At 50.7% G+C, this 14,373-nt stretch overlaps 5 protein-coding genes across 5 annotated transcripts; 3 read left to right on the top strand and 2 right to left on the bottom strand.

The window, feature by feature from the left end:
- Window positions 1-261: 261 nt before the first annotated feature.
- On the bottom strand, window positions 262-878 carry PtrM4_000430 (uncharacterized protein; the record flags this gene model as incomplete). The annotated part of the gene is made up of 2 exons (XM_066102542.1): window positions 262-765; window positions 822-878. The coding sequence occupies 2 exons, from the start codon at window positions 876-878 to the stop codon at window positions 262-264; spliced, it is 561 nt and encodes a 186-aa protein (XP_065964744.1).
- A 397-nt stretch (window positions 879-1,275) lies between these two features.
- Window positions 1,276-1,479, bottom strand: PtrM4_000420 (uncharacterized protein; the record flags this gene model as incomplete). Its single annotated transcript, XM_066102541.1, has 1 exon — window positions 1,276-1,479. The coding sequence occupies one exon, from the start codon at window positions 1,477-1,479 to the stop codon at window positions 1,276-1,278; it is 204 nt and encodes a 67-aa protein (XP_065964743.1).
- Window positions 1,480-2,167: 688 nt separating this feature from the next.
- On the top strand, window positions 2,168-2,587 carry PtrM4_000410 (uncharacterized protein; the record flags this gene model as incomplete). The annotated part of the gene is made up of 1 exon (XM_066102540.1): window positions 2,168-2,587. One exon carries the CDS (start codon window positions 2,168-2,170, stop codon window positions 2,585-2,587), a length of 420 nt encoding a protein of 139 aa, XP_065964742.1.
- Window positions 2,588-2,590: 3 nt separating this feature from the next.
- Window positions 2,591-3,517, top strand: PtrM4_000400 (uncharacterized protein; the record flags this gene model as incomplete). Its single annotated transcript, XM_066102539.1, has 1 exon — window positions 2,591-3,517. The coding sequence occupies one exon, from the start codon at window positions 2,591-2,593 to the stop codon at window positions 3,515-3,517; it is 927 nt and encodes a 308-aa protein (XP_065964741.1).
- Window positions 3,518-6,046: 2,529 nt separating this feature from the next.
- PtrM4_000390 (LysP, Amino acid transporter) lies at window positions 6,047-10,245 on the top strand (the record flags this gene model as incomplete). The annotated part of the gene is made up of 5 exons (XM_066102538.1): window positions 6,047-6,306; window positions 6,358-6,724; window positions 6,774-7,673; window positions 7,728-7,899; window positions 10,241-10,245. The coding sequence occupies 5 exons, from the start codon at window positions 6,047-6,049 to the stop codon at window positions 10,243-10,245; spliced, it is 1,704 nt and encodes a 567-aa protein (XP_065964740.1).
- Window positions 10,246-14,373: the final 4,128 nt, after the last annotated feature.

The following is a 14,373-nucleotide window of genomic DNA, read 5'->3' as shown; positions in this document are numbered from 1 at the left end:
TTGAAGGATGTGTTGGGTGGGTACACGTTGGGGGAGGAGTTTTTGGTGAGAGGGGGGTAGGGGTTGAGGAAGAGTGTAAGTAAAGGTCAAAGGGGAAACTGAGATTGCGAGGATTGAAGAAGTAAGCTAGAAATTGATGCTTTCTTAGTAGGTCAGTTCTTGGCGCGCGCGACATGGACACATGGAATAGAGAGTACAGTATATCATGTTTCATTCTACTCTGGAATCCGCCTGCTACCTTCGCTTCCTGACAGGGCCTGTTCAATCTGACATTTCGGCGAGTTCGCTGTCTAGCTTACTCAGTGAAAGGCTTACTTGCTCGCTATCGGCTGTGACTTGGGTGTTCGATTTTTCCAGGTCCGCCAACTTGTCTGCTATCACCTTTCTCTCGATTGCGATGTTGGCCTTGACCTTCTCTAGATCTCTCAACCGGGTCGCCAATGAAGTCCTCTCGATCGCCAATTTTTCCTTGGATATCGCCAAATTTTCCTCGGACATCACCTTGATCGTCCTTCTCAGGTCGTCTCGCAAGAGGGCTTGTGCTTTCTCTGCGTTCTTGCGTTCCGCAACAATCTGAGCAGAAATCTGTTTGGCAACCGTAATCGCACATACTGTCTGGTGACGTTCATGTGCAGCCTTGTCGGGAAAGGTAGCTGGGCATCTAGCACAGGGTACCATACACTGCAAGATATCCTCTGTGCGGTCACCGCTACCCTCTTGATTCAACAAGTTGCGCTTGAAAGGCGGGACATAGGGTTTGTTTGGCTGTCTTGGTTAGTATGTACGTCTACTTCAGGTTGTAAGTGTGTGGATAGACATACCGTAGCAGTCTCGCGTTCTGGCCTTGGCTCGGACGCAAATGTCTCCTTTGTTTCCATGTTCTCCACGCCTGATCTTTCTGGAGTAGCGGCGTCGGTATCAATTGACTTGGCGTCTTTATCATCCGCATCTTTCTCATCATCATCATAATCTTCTTCTTCTTCTTCTTCTTCTTGTCCTTCCATCATAGCCTCATCTTCTTCCTTTTGTATCATCGCTTCATATCGCGACTTCAGCTTCATACTCAGCTTTGATCTGGCAGGGGGTGCTTCGCGCAGACTGATTTCGTCTTCTTCATTATCAAGACCGTTCCTCAGGTCCTGTAGAAATTCTGCGAGCTCGTCGTAGATTTCGTCGGTCTTGGCGCTGACGCCAGCAGGGTGGCATTCTCTGCATTGGTTGTACAGATTTTTGCCTCTGCTGTAGCATACCTCTGCTTCACAATAGTCTTCAATGCTACCGAGCAGAATCCAAGTCCTGATGCGAAGGTAGGTAGGTAGGCGGGGCTCTTCCACTAGTTAAGTCGCGCGCTTCTTCAAGGCATTCGTCCATGCGGTCTTCGTCCATGAGATCATAGAGCTTGTCAAAGGCCGGCCCAAAGTCCTTGTCGTTAACACCTTCAGTTTTGACGTCGGCTGCTGAGGCTGCGGACTCAGTCATGATTTTGATGTTGTCTGTGGCTCCGGGGTATGGGCGTGGTGTGGGGTTGTATTGTGTGGGTGGTGGGTAAAGGCAGGTAGGTAAAGGCGAGTAGCTGCGTGCTTGCGCAGAAACGTAGTTCAAACCCGTCAGAAGAGATGTCAAGGTCGCGTAAAGATTACAAGAGCGCGGAGACTCGTGGGCAGGCGCCTCTCGTTGGCTGCTTATTCCGCTTCACCCTCACTGCACACCGGCTTGTGTCGTCTGTTTGCTATTGCCCCACTTAAACGACTGGAACAAACGCAACACCAAGCTGGTTTTCTGGCAGCCACGAAATTTCTTCACTACTTTCAATCCCACCCAGCTTCTCTCTAGCAATTTAACCTTGGTTCTGCGCCACCGGAACCGCATAACGAACACTATGCCGGCGGCATCTCCGCGAGAGACTCGCCCGCCAGATGCAGAATCTGAGCTTGAGCGGGTATCCAGTTTGAGCGATGTTATTCAGCACGGCAGTCATAATTCCACGTCTCCATCCGTTCCAATGGCAGCGCCTCACTCACCAGACGGCTGCCACCGCCACGCTCACGACTCCAACTAGCAATCCCACGTATGCGTTCAGACACACGGTATAAGCGTTGCGATACCCATTGATAGTACCGTCGAGGTCTTCATGGCGTCAGGGTGGTCTCGAACAAGCAGGGCGGTAATGGAATCTTCCGAATATGAATCCGATGAGGCACCTAGCGATCGACGTCGGAAATCGCGAGCCACAAAGAAAGCCAGGGTTGAGAGTACAATCACGATCCTCAAATGGGAGCCAGCATTTGCGACACACGCAGCAGTCACAGACGTTGGTTTAGATCGGCTCGACATGACGATTGACGACTCAACCAAGAACACCTCGCACTTCATAGATCTTGTACAGCACCAAGGCCTCAGGGCCACTGAGGATGCAATGACTGGCTCGGTCTACACTCCTTCCAGCACTGAAGCTATGCATGTTTACGATATGCCTCTCTATGACGCAGAAGGTCGTTTCTATGAGCTCATTGAAGACTCAGTCGCGCTTGTAGACTACGAGCAGCCGGACGGACGTGTTGTCCAAGCCTGTTCAATACCAGCTTGAAACATGCGAGATTCTGCAGCGAAAGAAATCGAGCTGTATGTCATGCATGTTATTGTTAAGCTGATTGGAAGCCGGATATGTCCCTGGTGTTTCCAGAACAACAGGAATCGGTGCAACAAAGGCCAACCGGCATGCAATGTCTGTCAGATTGCAGGCAGAGGAGCGCAGTGTGCGACTGAGCAAGCTGCATTAGTGAATCGCAAGTGGAATACTTTCACCAAAGAGACGTGTAACGACCGCGCCAAAATCGTCCAACTGGGTCGCATCACTGTCGACATGACGAATAGAGTGTCTCTAGATCTGGAGATAGCTCGATGGGAGCGGATCGATAGCAACGCCCGTGGAGAAGCTACTGTTCTAACAGTCAGGACATTCATCACGATCACCAGTCTCGTTAGGTGGAAGCAGATTCACCACCCGGATTTCGACCTGGCTGATCTCAATGGCTATGGCGAGGCTGTTCATACCTCGGTGTCGACTGTCGTAGAACCATGGGGCAGGTTCGGCTACACTAAGCTCATGGCTTACAGCCGTAAGGTGGCTAGTAAAAAGAAAGGTTACATTCGCACCATACTGCCTCCAGCCATACACTGCACTAGCGAAAAACCGCCAACATTCTCTACAAGCCCCCTTGACATCGACGTCGAAACCGTAAAGGCTCTGCCGTCCATGGACACATATCATGTGTTTGGTGGAGAGCCAGTACAGGGGGCGTCGAGTGAGAGCCTTGCCAAAATCGACCTCAACAACCCCTCCAAGCGCGCGGCTACGAAAGCACTGCAAACCATCATGGTTGAAATGGTGGGTATGATAGGGACGTTTGCACAGCTCGCGCTCAGTCTCAGCGACAAGGTCAAGTCCCACATGAAACACACCCGCCGCTTGTCAAGCAACAAGTCAGGTGGTGGTGGCTACGCCAAAGGCCCTTAGCTCGGGAACCCTATATGGTCGCTCCAGGCTTTTCTAAGCGGGCGACACTGGCGGTTTGTTGCCAGTAAAAAGGTACTGGCCGATCTGGACACAAGCGGTATCGATGTTGGAATTTATGGAGATGCGCAGGGCAAAATCACCTCCAGTCGGATCCGAGTCCGTACTGAAATTCAAGATCCAGTTTGCCATGCATGGGTCATGCAGCAGTCGTTGAAGGCATTGTCGGATAATGAATATCTCTTAAGCGCAGTGTTTTTGGCGCACGTGGCCGTGGACCAACTTGAGCTTGGTCTAGGTACGTACCAAGCGTCAGATAATTGCCGACTATTGTCAATGTGCGTCGCAAGAAGCTCGTCAGAAGACCGACCACGTCTGTATGCAATGCATGGCAGTTCGTTCGTGCGCTATCATGGTCAAAGAGCTCAGTGATGATGGATGGCTAGTCGAATGCACTGGATGCGCGGGACGCGAATTTCAAACGGTCGACTTGACAATGCTGTCCTCACGGTTAAATCCCATGGTCAAGAAGCTATTCTACAATGATAGCAAGGCACAAACACCGCGCTGGACTTTGTCTCGGGAGTATTCGACTTGTTTTGCGCGGTGTCTGGGTTACAATGAATGCGCGTAGTATCTGAGCGTTCATGATATACGGGGTTGAGCTATTCTGGTACATCGTATCAGGGATACACAAGTCTTTTTCGTAGGTAAAATCTAAGTAAAAGCGCTCTTTGGAGACATCAGTTAGCAGGGTAAAGGCCTATGCCAGGGCGACGTTCAAACTTGGATCATGTGATGTTTGTATTCTTCTGGACTATTGTTGCCATGTTGAGTTGTATATGGTTGTTGAGAGTGACCATACGATATTATGAGGCATGATCACGTCCCAATTCATCACGCTTGACGCTGTAGCTGTGTTATCTTGTTGAGCCGAGGCTGTGTAAAAAGAGATTGAGATGGACGAAGATTATCGGACCAGAAGACTAGTGAAGCAAAAACATGGTACCACGTAGAAATTCCCTCTTATCATGCTGACGAGCGACTTTCGAAAGTGACATCTTCGCTCTTGGGATATTGGCATGAGCGGTCGTGCTGACGGGTACCTGGCTTGATAGCGGTACATGTCAGCTAGATATCGCGCATCAGCTTGGCCAAAGCTTCCATCAGCACTGCAAGTGTCGCGAGTTCACGTGTCCTTTTCGTTTTCAGGTCGGTCCTTGGGTTACCCGGTTGGGACGGTATCGGTGTCGCGAGATCAATGCCATCGGAAATCGAGTAGAAGATTGACTCACGGCGCAGTCGATCATCCAGACCGCTCCACAGAATCCTTCAATTGTCAGCCAAGCAGATAAGGGAAATAGTAGGGTTGGCGACGATCGCCAATGCGTGCTGTTAAGTAAGCCGAAGTAGGTGCTTTCTAGAAGGGTGGTGCTTGGCGCGCGCCAACCCTCTTGGGTATCTTCGTATCTGCACTCACAACATTCCAGAATGTCACTGGAAGAAGGTCGGTTCTTATATGCGGTTGGCACCGACTTAGCAACCGACATGTTGGTATTGGCAGGGCGGTATCGAATGACAGTGGAGAGGCTTAGAGATTCCAGCATGTTCGCGGCTGGGCAGAGAGCAGGAAGTAGTATCAGAATTTGCTAACAGATAATGGTGTGTGATAGTGGTGGTCAGCTAACGGCCTTTGCACTGTCCCGGTGTTCAACCCGTTGCGCACGGGCCCGGTTGTAACGCGGGGCAAAAACGCCCCGGCTGAAAGTTGGAACCGGAACTGCAGACATGGCGCCTGACGGTTAGACAAACAGCATCGCCTTGTAACATCAGCCTTGAACTGGTACCGGATTCGACCAGGCAAAGAGGCTACCACCAAACGGGAGATAAGAGATGCCTACATACTGTGATTGTGTTAGCGAACAGCCGACGGGGCGCTTTTTGTCGGACTCCACAAAGTGCGGATACTTGGTTATCGGGCGCTGGCGAATTAAGGATAGGCAATCAACTTGGCTCCGCATACCAAGGCCATCGCCAAGCTAGGAAGCCCAGCGCCCGTTCCATCAGTCCAACTGCTTTGAGAAGGAGACAGAGGCGGAGGGCTCACGTTTGCGCCCTCGACCGGGCGGATGGCGCTACAGTCATGGGCTCTGCAATCGTTTTCTGCACAAGGTAGGCCAACCCCAGCCAGCCATACGCGTCCCCGTAGCATGATTTCACTGCCGACACTCTGCCTTGGCCGTCTTGGGTTACCCCATCCGTTGCGACAAGCCCGCTTGTGGTGACAGGCCGTTATCAGCGCGCTGCTTGACTATCGATCGGCGCCTCCCCGCCTGTACTGTACGAGTACTTATAAACATGGGGCCAGCCCTACTACCGCGCTTCTTCAAGGCTTTCCCGCCCACCAGTTCCTAACGGTTTCTTCTCCCTGTTTGCAATTTGCTCTCGTTGTTGGCGTCTCTGCGTTTGTGTTACCCCCGCCCTCTCGGGTTTCCTACCTCACCCGCCTAACAACATCACTTCGCATTCAAAATGGCCATTTGGAATAGAGCATCGCACTCGTCCGACGGCGGGAGCCCTCACCACTCGGATCCTGAATATGGCGCCAAATCAGAGTACCAGCATGCGACTGGCGAGTTACCGCCCACCGACAGCGAGGGTGTTGTCGTCCACGCCGACCACGGACATCTGCACCGTGGCCTGAAATCGCGACACATTACTATGATTGCCATCGGTGGCGCTATCGGAACTGGTCTCATCATCGGCACTGGCAAGGCTCTGGCGCAATCTGGGTGAGTCGCATCCTAATTCGGATGTGAATGAAGCTGACACGTGACATGCAGTCCCGGTTCAATTCTCATTGCTTACACCTCGGTCGGTCTCATTGTCTATGTTGTAATGACTGCGCTTGGAGAGATGGCTGCCTGGATCCCCCACGCTTCTGGTTTTGCTGGCTATGCGACGCGGTTCTGCGACCCGGCTCTTGGATTCGCTCTTGGCTGGACGTACTGGTTTAAGTATGTGATTACGACGCCGAACCAACTTACTGCTACCGCCTTGATTCTCTCAGAATGGAAACACAGAGACGAAGTTAATCCGGGTGTCTGGATTGCCATCTTTTTGGTCGCCATCATTGCCATCAACTATTTCGGTATCAAGTTCTTTGGAGAGCTTGAGTTTTGGCTTAGTGCTATCAAGGTCATCACAATTGTGAGTTTTGATCGTTTGGTCAGAGACGAGTCAAACTAACAAACAATAGGTTGGTGTCATTCTCTTGTCATTCTTGTTGGCTGTCGGCGCTGGCCCTAACGGCGAAGCGACTGGCTTCAAGTACTACAAAGACCCCGGAGGTTTCAGGCCTTACATCGCAACAGGCGACGCCGGAAAATTCTTCGGTTTCTGGAGTTCTCTCGTCAACGCCGTTTTTGCCTACCTCGGAACCGAGCTCATCGGAGTTACCGTCGGCGAGGCTCAAAACCCGCGCAAGACCATCCCCCGCGCCATCAAGCTGACCTTTTACCGAATCCTGTTCTTCTACTGCCTCTCCGTCTTCTTCCTCGGAATGCTCGTTCCCTACAACTCCTCAGAACTGTCATTTGCCAACCAGGCCACCACCGGTGCTTCTGCCTCACCTTTTGTCGTCGCCATCAAGCTAGCCGGAATCAAGTACCTGCCCACGATTGTCAACGCCGCCATCCTCCTCTTCACCTTCAGTGCATCCAACTCCGATCTCTACATCGCATCGCGTACCATCTACGGACTCGCCGTCGAGGGCCACGCCCCCAAGATCTTCAAGTGGACCGACAAGCGCGGTGTGCCCGTTCCCGCTCTAGCCATTTCCGCACTCCTCTGCTGCACAGCCTTCATGAACGTAGCAGACGACGCCAAAACGGTATTCGGCTACTTTGTCAACCTAACCACTATTTTCGGTCTCCTCTCTTGGATCTCGCTGCTGGTAACGCACATTTGGTTCGTGCGCGCGCGCCGCGCTCAGGGCATTACAAACGACCAACTGGCGTACACGGCGCCATTCGGTCTGACGGGTTCTTACATTGCCCTCTTCTTCTGCATCTTGATTGCTCTGACCAAGAACTTTTCTGCTTTTACAAAGGGGCCGTATGGCAACTTTGATGTTAAGACTTTTGTTACTGGATATCTTGTAAGTTTCCTCCTTATCGTCTGAAAACCTCCATAACTAACGTTGATATAACAGGGCATCCCCATCTACCTCTTCTGCATCTTCGGCTACAAGTACACCAAGAAATCCAAAATGGTCCAGCCGCACCTCGCAGACTTCTACACCGGCAAGGCTGAAATCGATCGCGAGGAGGAAGTCTTCCTGGCCCATGAGGCGGAGAAGAAGGCGAATCAGACGGGCAAGGGTGGTTCGTGGTTCTACAAGACATTTATTGCTTGGTTGATTTAGACGACGACGATGATGATGATGATGATGATGATAGGGATGAGGGATGTTTTGCTGCATGACTGGACTGGGCATATAGATGAGACTTTCATCTATCTATGTATGGTTTATTGCGAAACATAGACATACGATGGCGGTAGGATAAAAGCGAATATTTTGAATATCTTTTATGAGCCTGCTTGATGCATAGTTGTAAATACTTGGGAGTGGATTTGCAACACTACAGTTACATTTTGGCACGATATCACACATACCTCCATACCCCCAGCGCACCACACATCATCCTACCATATCCATCTACACTCCCCTCTACTCTCCTCGCCTCGCCTTCCTTACTTCACACGCCAAGCCCCCTACCCTATCATCACCTCCCGCCGCGCCCCTTTCCGCCTCGCCCTCCACTAACCCACTAACCCACTAACCCTTCACTAACAAACCACAACACGCAGTCACAATAAGCTCAAAGCCAAGCCTCCGCCCCCTCCACACTTGAAAGCCAAACCCGAAACAAGCAAAAGCAAAAAGGAAAAGGTGCGCTGAGCCAAAAGATGCCGTCTTTGCCGGCACCGTGGAAACGATGGCGCGCATGGGAGCGTGGGTTGGGGTTAGGTCGGGTAACACGGCAGTGGAGGGAGGGAGGGGGGGGTCTTGGGAGCTGGCGTGGGAAGCGGGAAGCGGGAGCTGGAACCTAACTAACCAACGTCAGGGCTGAGAGTCGGGAGCCGAGATGGCGGGGTTTAGTATTACTTTTTCGGGGGGCAGGGGGGAGCAATACTACATTAACTAGTAGTAAAGAAAGCAGAAAGAATAGTCGACATTGCATACTACGTCAAAGGTCAAGGAGGACGTATAAGTACCCGCACGCCAACAACCCATACTACATCGTGGCCAAAACTACCCCGCTCGATTCCAAACAATCGAACTCGCCGTCGTGGTCGCGCTGAAATCCTAGACTGTGGGTAACTTAGGGCACGAGGGGCGAGGGCGAGGGCGAGACGAGGCGTGAGGGCACGTGGTAAGACGTGCAAGGCAAACAGTCCGCCTACCGCCCACCGCCCTTTTCCGCACGTAACTCAGCGAGCCCTTTCTGTGCCCTGGGGTACTTTGCTTGTTGTTTGCCTACTTTCGGAGGTGGCCGACGCCCGCGTGTAGGGTTGTTTGGAGGCGTGCGTGGGAGGGGGCGCATGGGAGGTGTAGGCTTGTGATGGCGGTGTTGGAAAGGACTGTGGCTGTGGCTGTGTAGGATGACTACGGTGGATGTGGATGTAAGAGGAGGAACGTGGTATGTATGTAGGGTGGGGTTGGGTAGGTAGGGTACTGTGTGTGCTGGTTTGTTGGTTTGTGAGGTACAAGGGCGTGTGAGAAGAGGCATATAATGAGTCATCGTAACCTACAATGCGCGTACGGACGGTGTATATGATACATATTTGGAGCAACACGGTATGCCTCCGAGGTAGTCCAACTACCCTGTCGCGTTTGTGACGGCGAAGGAGTAATCGTAAGTGAAGCTAAGGTCCACCACTCTTACCTATCGCGATACCCGTTTAGCCGCGTGTGTTCGTGGGTCAGGTCAGCCCTACCGTTGGAATATCGTCAGATGAGTCTTTCAGCTTCACGATACTCATAGCATGTAACACAGTAATACCTTCGCTGTCAAGTCCCTCTATGGGCTTAGACAATGCTGTTGTAGGCCGTAGATGTGTTCGGGATAAGAGCTTGAAGGCAACAGCTGACCTCTCCTTCCTTTTGAATATTTGGTGAGGACCATCTCAAAGGATGCCAGGCACGAAGAGGCCGTGTTATTCTCACGATGGGTATTGGATACGCGATCCTGGTGGAGAGGATGAGGGGTGGATGGGGAGGGACTTGTGGTACAAGAAGGGCACGTCTAGTGTGTTGAGTGTGCCCTTTGTGTGGGTATAGTGGAGACGGTGTAGTGAGGCGGTGATGGGATGGGAGGGGGGTATATATTTTCCTATTCTCTTTATTTTGAAGTTTATCACTGAGAAATCAACTTGCATCTTTCGCCTTTCTATATCTTCCAACTGCGACGGTTAGGAAGTTGAGTTTATCGGCTTCTTCTGAAACTTCAGTGTGCGTCTTGAGGCATACCACGGCATTATCGACTCTGTCGTTCACAAGCCATCACCTCTTCGTCTCCCAAGTCACAACTCTTCGCCCACCTCATCACCGCAGCTCACTCACTACCCCGGAAAAGCAACCATGGACACCCTATACCCCACTACACCTAACGACAGACTCCGCAACAATCAATCGGATCGGCATGATTGATTCCTATCTAGGTTAAAGGCTGCCTAATGAAGTAATTCTTTAACCTATATAGGAATCAATCATGTCAATCGATTGATTGTTGCGGAGTCTGCCTAACGACCTCTCCCCCCACCTACCCCAGCGAATACCCAACCCAACAACCCACCCTCCACTCACACCACCCCCTCCCCTTCGCGAACACCCAACCCTCTTACAACCCATCTTCCAACACTCCCACTCCCCCAATCTTCCTCTTCTCCGACAATATATCCGACTTCTTCGCCCCCTGCGCAGACCAACCGCCTGATACTTGGTATTGCCCCAACCCGAAGGGAGGGTGCGAGGGTACATTGAATATGGATTGGCAGACAAGATGTCCGATTTGTGGGGCGGAGAAGCCGTCGTAGGCTATGGATAGTGGATAGGGGTGGCGGTGAAGGCAGAGAGTATGAAGCGGGTGTGGGTAGAGGGTGGGTAGAGGGTTTAGTATCGTTCGGAAGCGGTGGTTCAGGGGTCATTGTTCTAATGCGGTAAACTGTACTATGGTAGTATCTATTTTCGCGCGCGTATTAGAACCTAGAGCTTGTGAGTTATTTGGGGGGACATTCTAGATGCGAATGAGGGATGACTAGGGTGGTGATGAGATTGGGTGTTGGTTGAGGGGGGAAGATGGATTCCGTTTGTTGGTTCTGGCGTTTGGGCGATTTTCACGCTTTGGTGGAAGAAGTTAGGATTGGCGTTTCTAAGATAGTGGCCTGGTACTTGATATTCGAGGCTTAGAATGTGATGTGGAAATGTAATATATGACATTTATTGAGATGAGGAGAAAGCTAGTGTCTGTTTCCTTTCAATCTTTCGAGTTCTCGGCGGATCTTCTCCAGAAACGTCGGGATCCGTGATATGGAACTGTGCTACTAGATCTTTCCGGTTCTAGATTCAAGTCAAGATAGGCGTACGATGAGCCTATACATCGTTAACAAGGTAGAATTCAAGAGAGGCTTGTGATCTAATCGAACATGCGATAGGGCTCAACGCGTCACTATGGCAAAGTCCTGGGGAGCATCGAGGGTTGTCGATCTCTCACTGCCCGTCGGATTCTGCAGATCTATTCGCTCGGGGGGTAGAGACGACGGCCGCCTTGGCAAATGTTGTAGGATTGGACGCGATCTTTGTCTGGGTTTAAGGGGGCCCAGTCGATACTGTGGAGGATGCCTTGGCCGTTCCAGCGGCTGATGACTGCCTGTACAAGATCTCAATGCACGCCTGTGTTCCAGTAATGGTCAACACTTGTCCTAGGACGTGTACTGCTTCCACATAATAGCAGAAAGACGAGATGACCGTTTCTTCCTCACGTCGATCTTGTAGATCTTGTACTTGATCGCATCAACAGCCCGGCGCCAGCCCAGGTGGAAGGATTCTCGGCTCGATGGCCTTGTTTGCGTCCCGTGTTATGGTTGGACATTGGAGCACTCTGCGGCCTCCGGCGTAAAATGGAGCTTGCTCTTGGTACCCGTGTCATCCTCTAGCAGAACTGCCCCGAAACCTGTGCGAAGCTACATTCTAGAAAAGATGGTCAGACAAACCGTTAGTGGTGCATAATTGAAGCACAGTATACATAGAGAATATGTATTCTCATGGAGGGGAACAGAATCTGAAGCTATCGACGAGGCCCACGTGACGGATTGTGATGCTGACGGGAGGCTGAATAAAGACACGTGATCGTATGTGAATACCAACATTGATGCCTACATACCCGCCAGCTGACATGCCAGAGCATCTGAAAAGAAGTCGGGCAAAACTCTCTCAGGTATTGGCGATTTATTCTACTAGGTCTCAATTCAATCATGATCCCTATTCAATGCTCGCTTGTCCCCTCAAAAAGGCTTGCTGAAGTAATTCAAGTCGGTCGCTGTGCATAGGCCTACCGCACGATCGTCAACACTAACGTCACGAGTAGAATCGCAGTCCTCGCAAGATCCTTGTAGTAAGCTCAGGCAATAGGTTTCGTATTCACTCAATGATCTGAGGGGTGTCGGAAGATGCGCCCCGTGATCTTTCGAAGATCATCAATTTCGCTTGAATACACGTAACTCGTTTGACTCTGTAAAGTATTACAGGAGGTAAGAATGAAAAAACTCGGTTAGAGTTATCACATCACCTTAAAAACGATACGATCCAACGAACTGTACATACAGGAGCGCCTTTTGCGTCAGTGTCTTCGTATATGATGTGGAAACTCTAATCGACATAGACTGACGAACGCCCAGCGAAGACATCAACACGAAACCCTTCCAGACAGACTCAAAATACGGTTGGCAGCGCGATATCTTACAAGAAGTACCAGCTTATCCATATATGCAGAGTAGCAACATATCCCTATTCTGCGGCATCAACGAAGCCAAAAGCCTGCACTTCAGCTGGTCATGTTAATCGCTTTGATACGGAAAAATCGTCAGAATTTGCGTGCAACGGGAACACATCAATGACAATCTTGGTGACTCTGGGCATTGCCCGTGTATTGAATTTAAACTTTACAATGCGATGAACCCGTGCCACTTGCGGTGCGGCCCGAATTGAACAAGCACAGGGCAAGTAAGCCCGCAAATAAAGGTTGCGGAGCGGTGCGGCCATGCCCGGGCAGATCTTTTCCATGCCGATCAAAAAAAATACGATATGTAGTTCTCTTGGTAGCGGGTGGCTCACCAGTAGCCTTGTTTGCGGTAATTTTGGATGCGAGCTTACCCGTCATCACTACCACGTTTTCGTTAGCCAGGTGTACCCGGTTCTGAGTAACTTTGGCTTGACGACACTATTCGCAGTGTATTATCTAGCACTAGGTTGGCTTTCGGCATGCAAGTATTATAGAAACTTTCGATGTCATTCACATATCCTACCTAAATAGTTACGAGGTCGGACAAGGTCGCGCAAGCCCAGGTACGGCCTCCCGGTCAACAAATTCGCCGAAGTTAGTCTAAATCATTCGTTTCGTTTAGGGCTGTGCTGATTACAGCAGAAGAGACCTGCCGGCATCACGCGGATCGAGATGCTTCCGCGATGCAAGCGAGTTGACGACGAACGGAGACATGTAGCCTACGATCGTACCCGTAAGCAGGCTACATGTACCCGTTGTCTCGTATCCAATCCCACGATCGAGTACGGGTATCATTACTGGTGGGAACGAGTTTCCGTCATGGGGCAAAAAGCGCAAAGTGAATGAAAGCGGAAGAACTCGGTTCGAAGCTCTCATGTGCGCTGTTGGATGGTTCCATGATTTCTTATCTAATGTCCAAGTTTGAGGAAAGACTACGTGCGTCAAGAGTTGGGGTGTTATCTGAGTACACCATTCGGAGTAGCTTTGAATATTGATGATCGTTGTCACGTTGCATACCAGGCAGACAATGGTCAATGATACAGGCAGAATGCGAGATGACTGTTATTACTCTATTCCAGCATGAACTGATGTCAGTAATTCGGATTACACTCACGATTAGCAGCTTCGTAAATCAGCCAAGGAGTTGTCCGCGATCGCGAATTTACTGCGTCGTATTTTTGTAAATGCCGCACCTCATTCTAGATATACATATGTACCCCGTTGAGTCTAGTCAGATTTCACTCTAGCGAGTGCACTCCCCAAGGCGGGAGACGACTTGCTGATACCCATGCTGCGCAGAGAGTTGTTGGTCGACAAAGATCCGCGCTTCCAAAGCCGATGCCCCGTACGGCAGGGTCTGTATACCGGAGCCCCGGAGATCAATTCCACGTCAGCATACCCTTAGTTTGAGAACTTCGGGCTTTCTGATATCCGATGTATCCCAAATGGCTCTAGATTGAAAGAAGTAAACACATGTACTGATGATGTTGTGCTATTTGTAATTCAGGTACGTCACCACGACATGTGCTACTTGGTCTAGACTCCATCAGCTTCACTGCGCAGATTCAACAAAACCACTAGCACCACAACACCAAAAATGGTCAATCTCAGTTAAGAAAAAACAATATCATTCTCTGTAAAGACAGGATTCAGCTAACAAGCCTTGCAAAATGATTGTGCACCCAAACACCCGCATAGGTCCTGGTCATCCAGCTTCTCCTGAACCATATTCCTCCTTCATCCGACCCTTTTGCCACCATATAGGCACATCCGCGGAGGGCTAGCAGATATCAG

Source organism: Pyrenophora tritici-repentis, chromosome 1, assembly GCF_003171515.1.
Source record: "Pyrenophora tritici-repentis strain M4 chromosome 1, whole genome shotgun sequence".
In the NCBI taxonomy this organism is placed as follows: domain Eukaryota; kingdom Fungi; phylum Ascomycota; class Dothideomycetes; order Pleosporales; family Pleosporaceae; genus Pyrenophora; species Pyrenophora tritici-repentis.
Note: the sequence above shows the minus strand (reverse complement) of the source record. Positions and strands in the feature narration are given on the sequence as shown.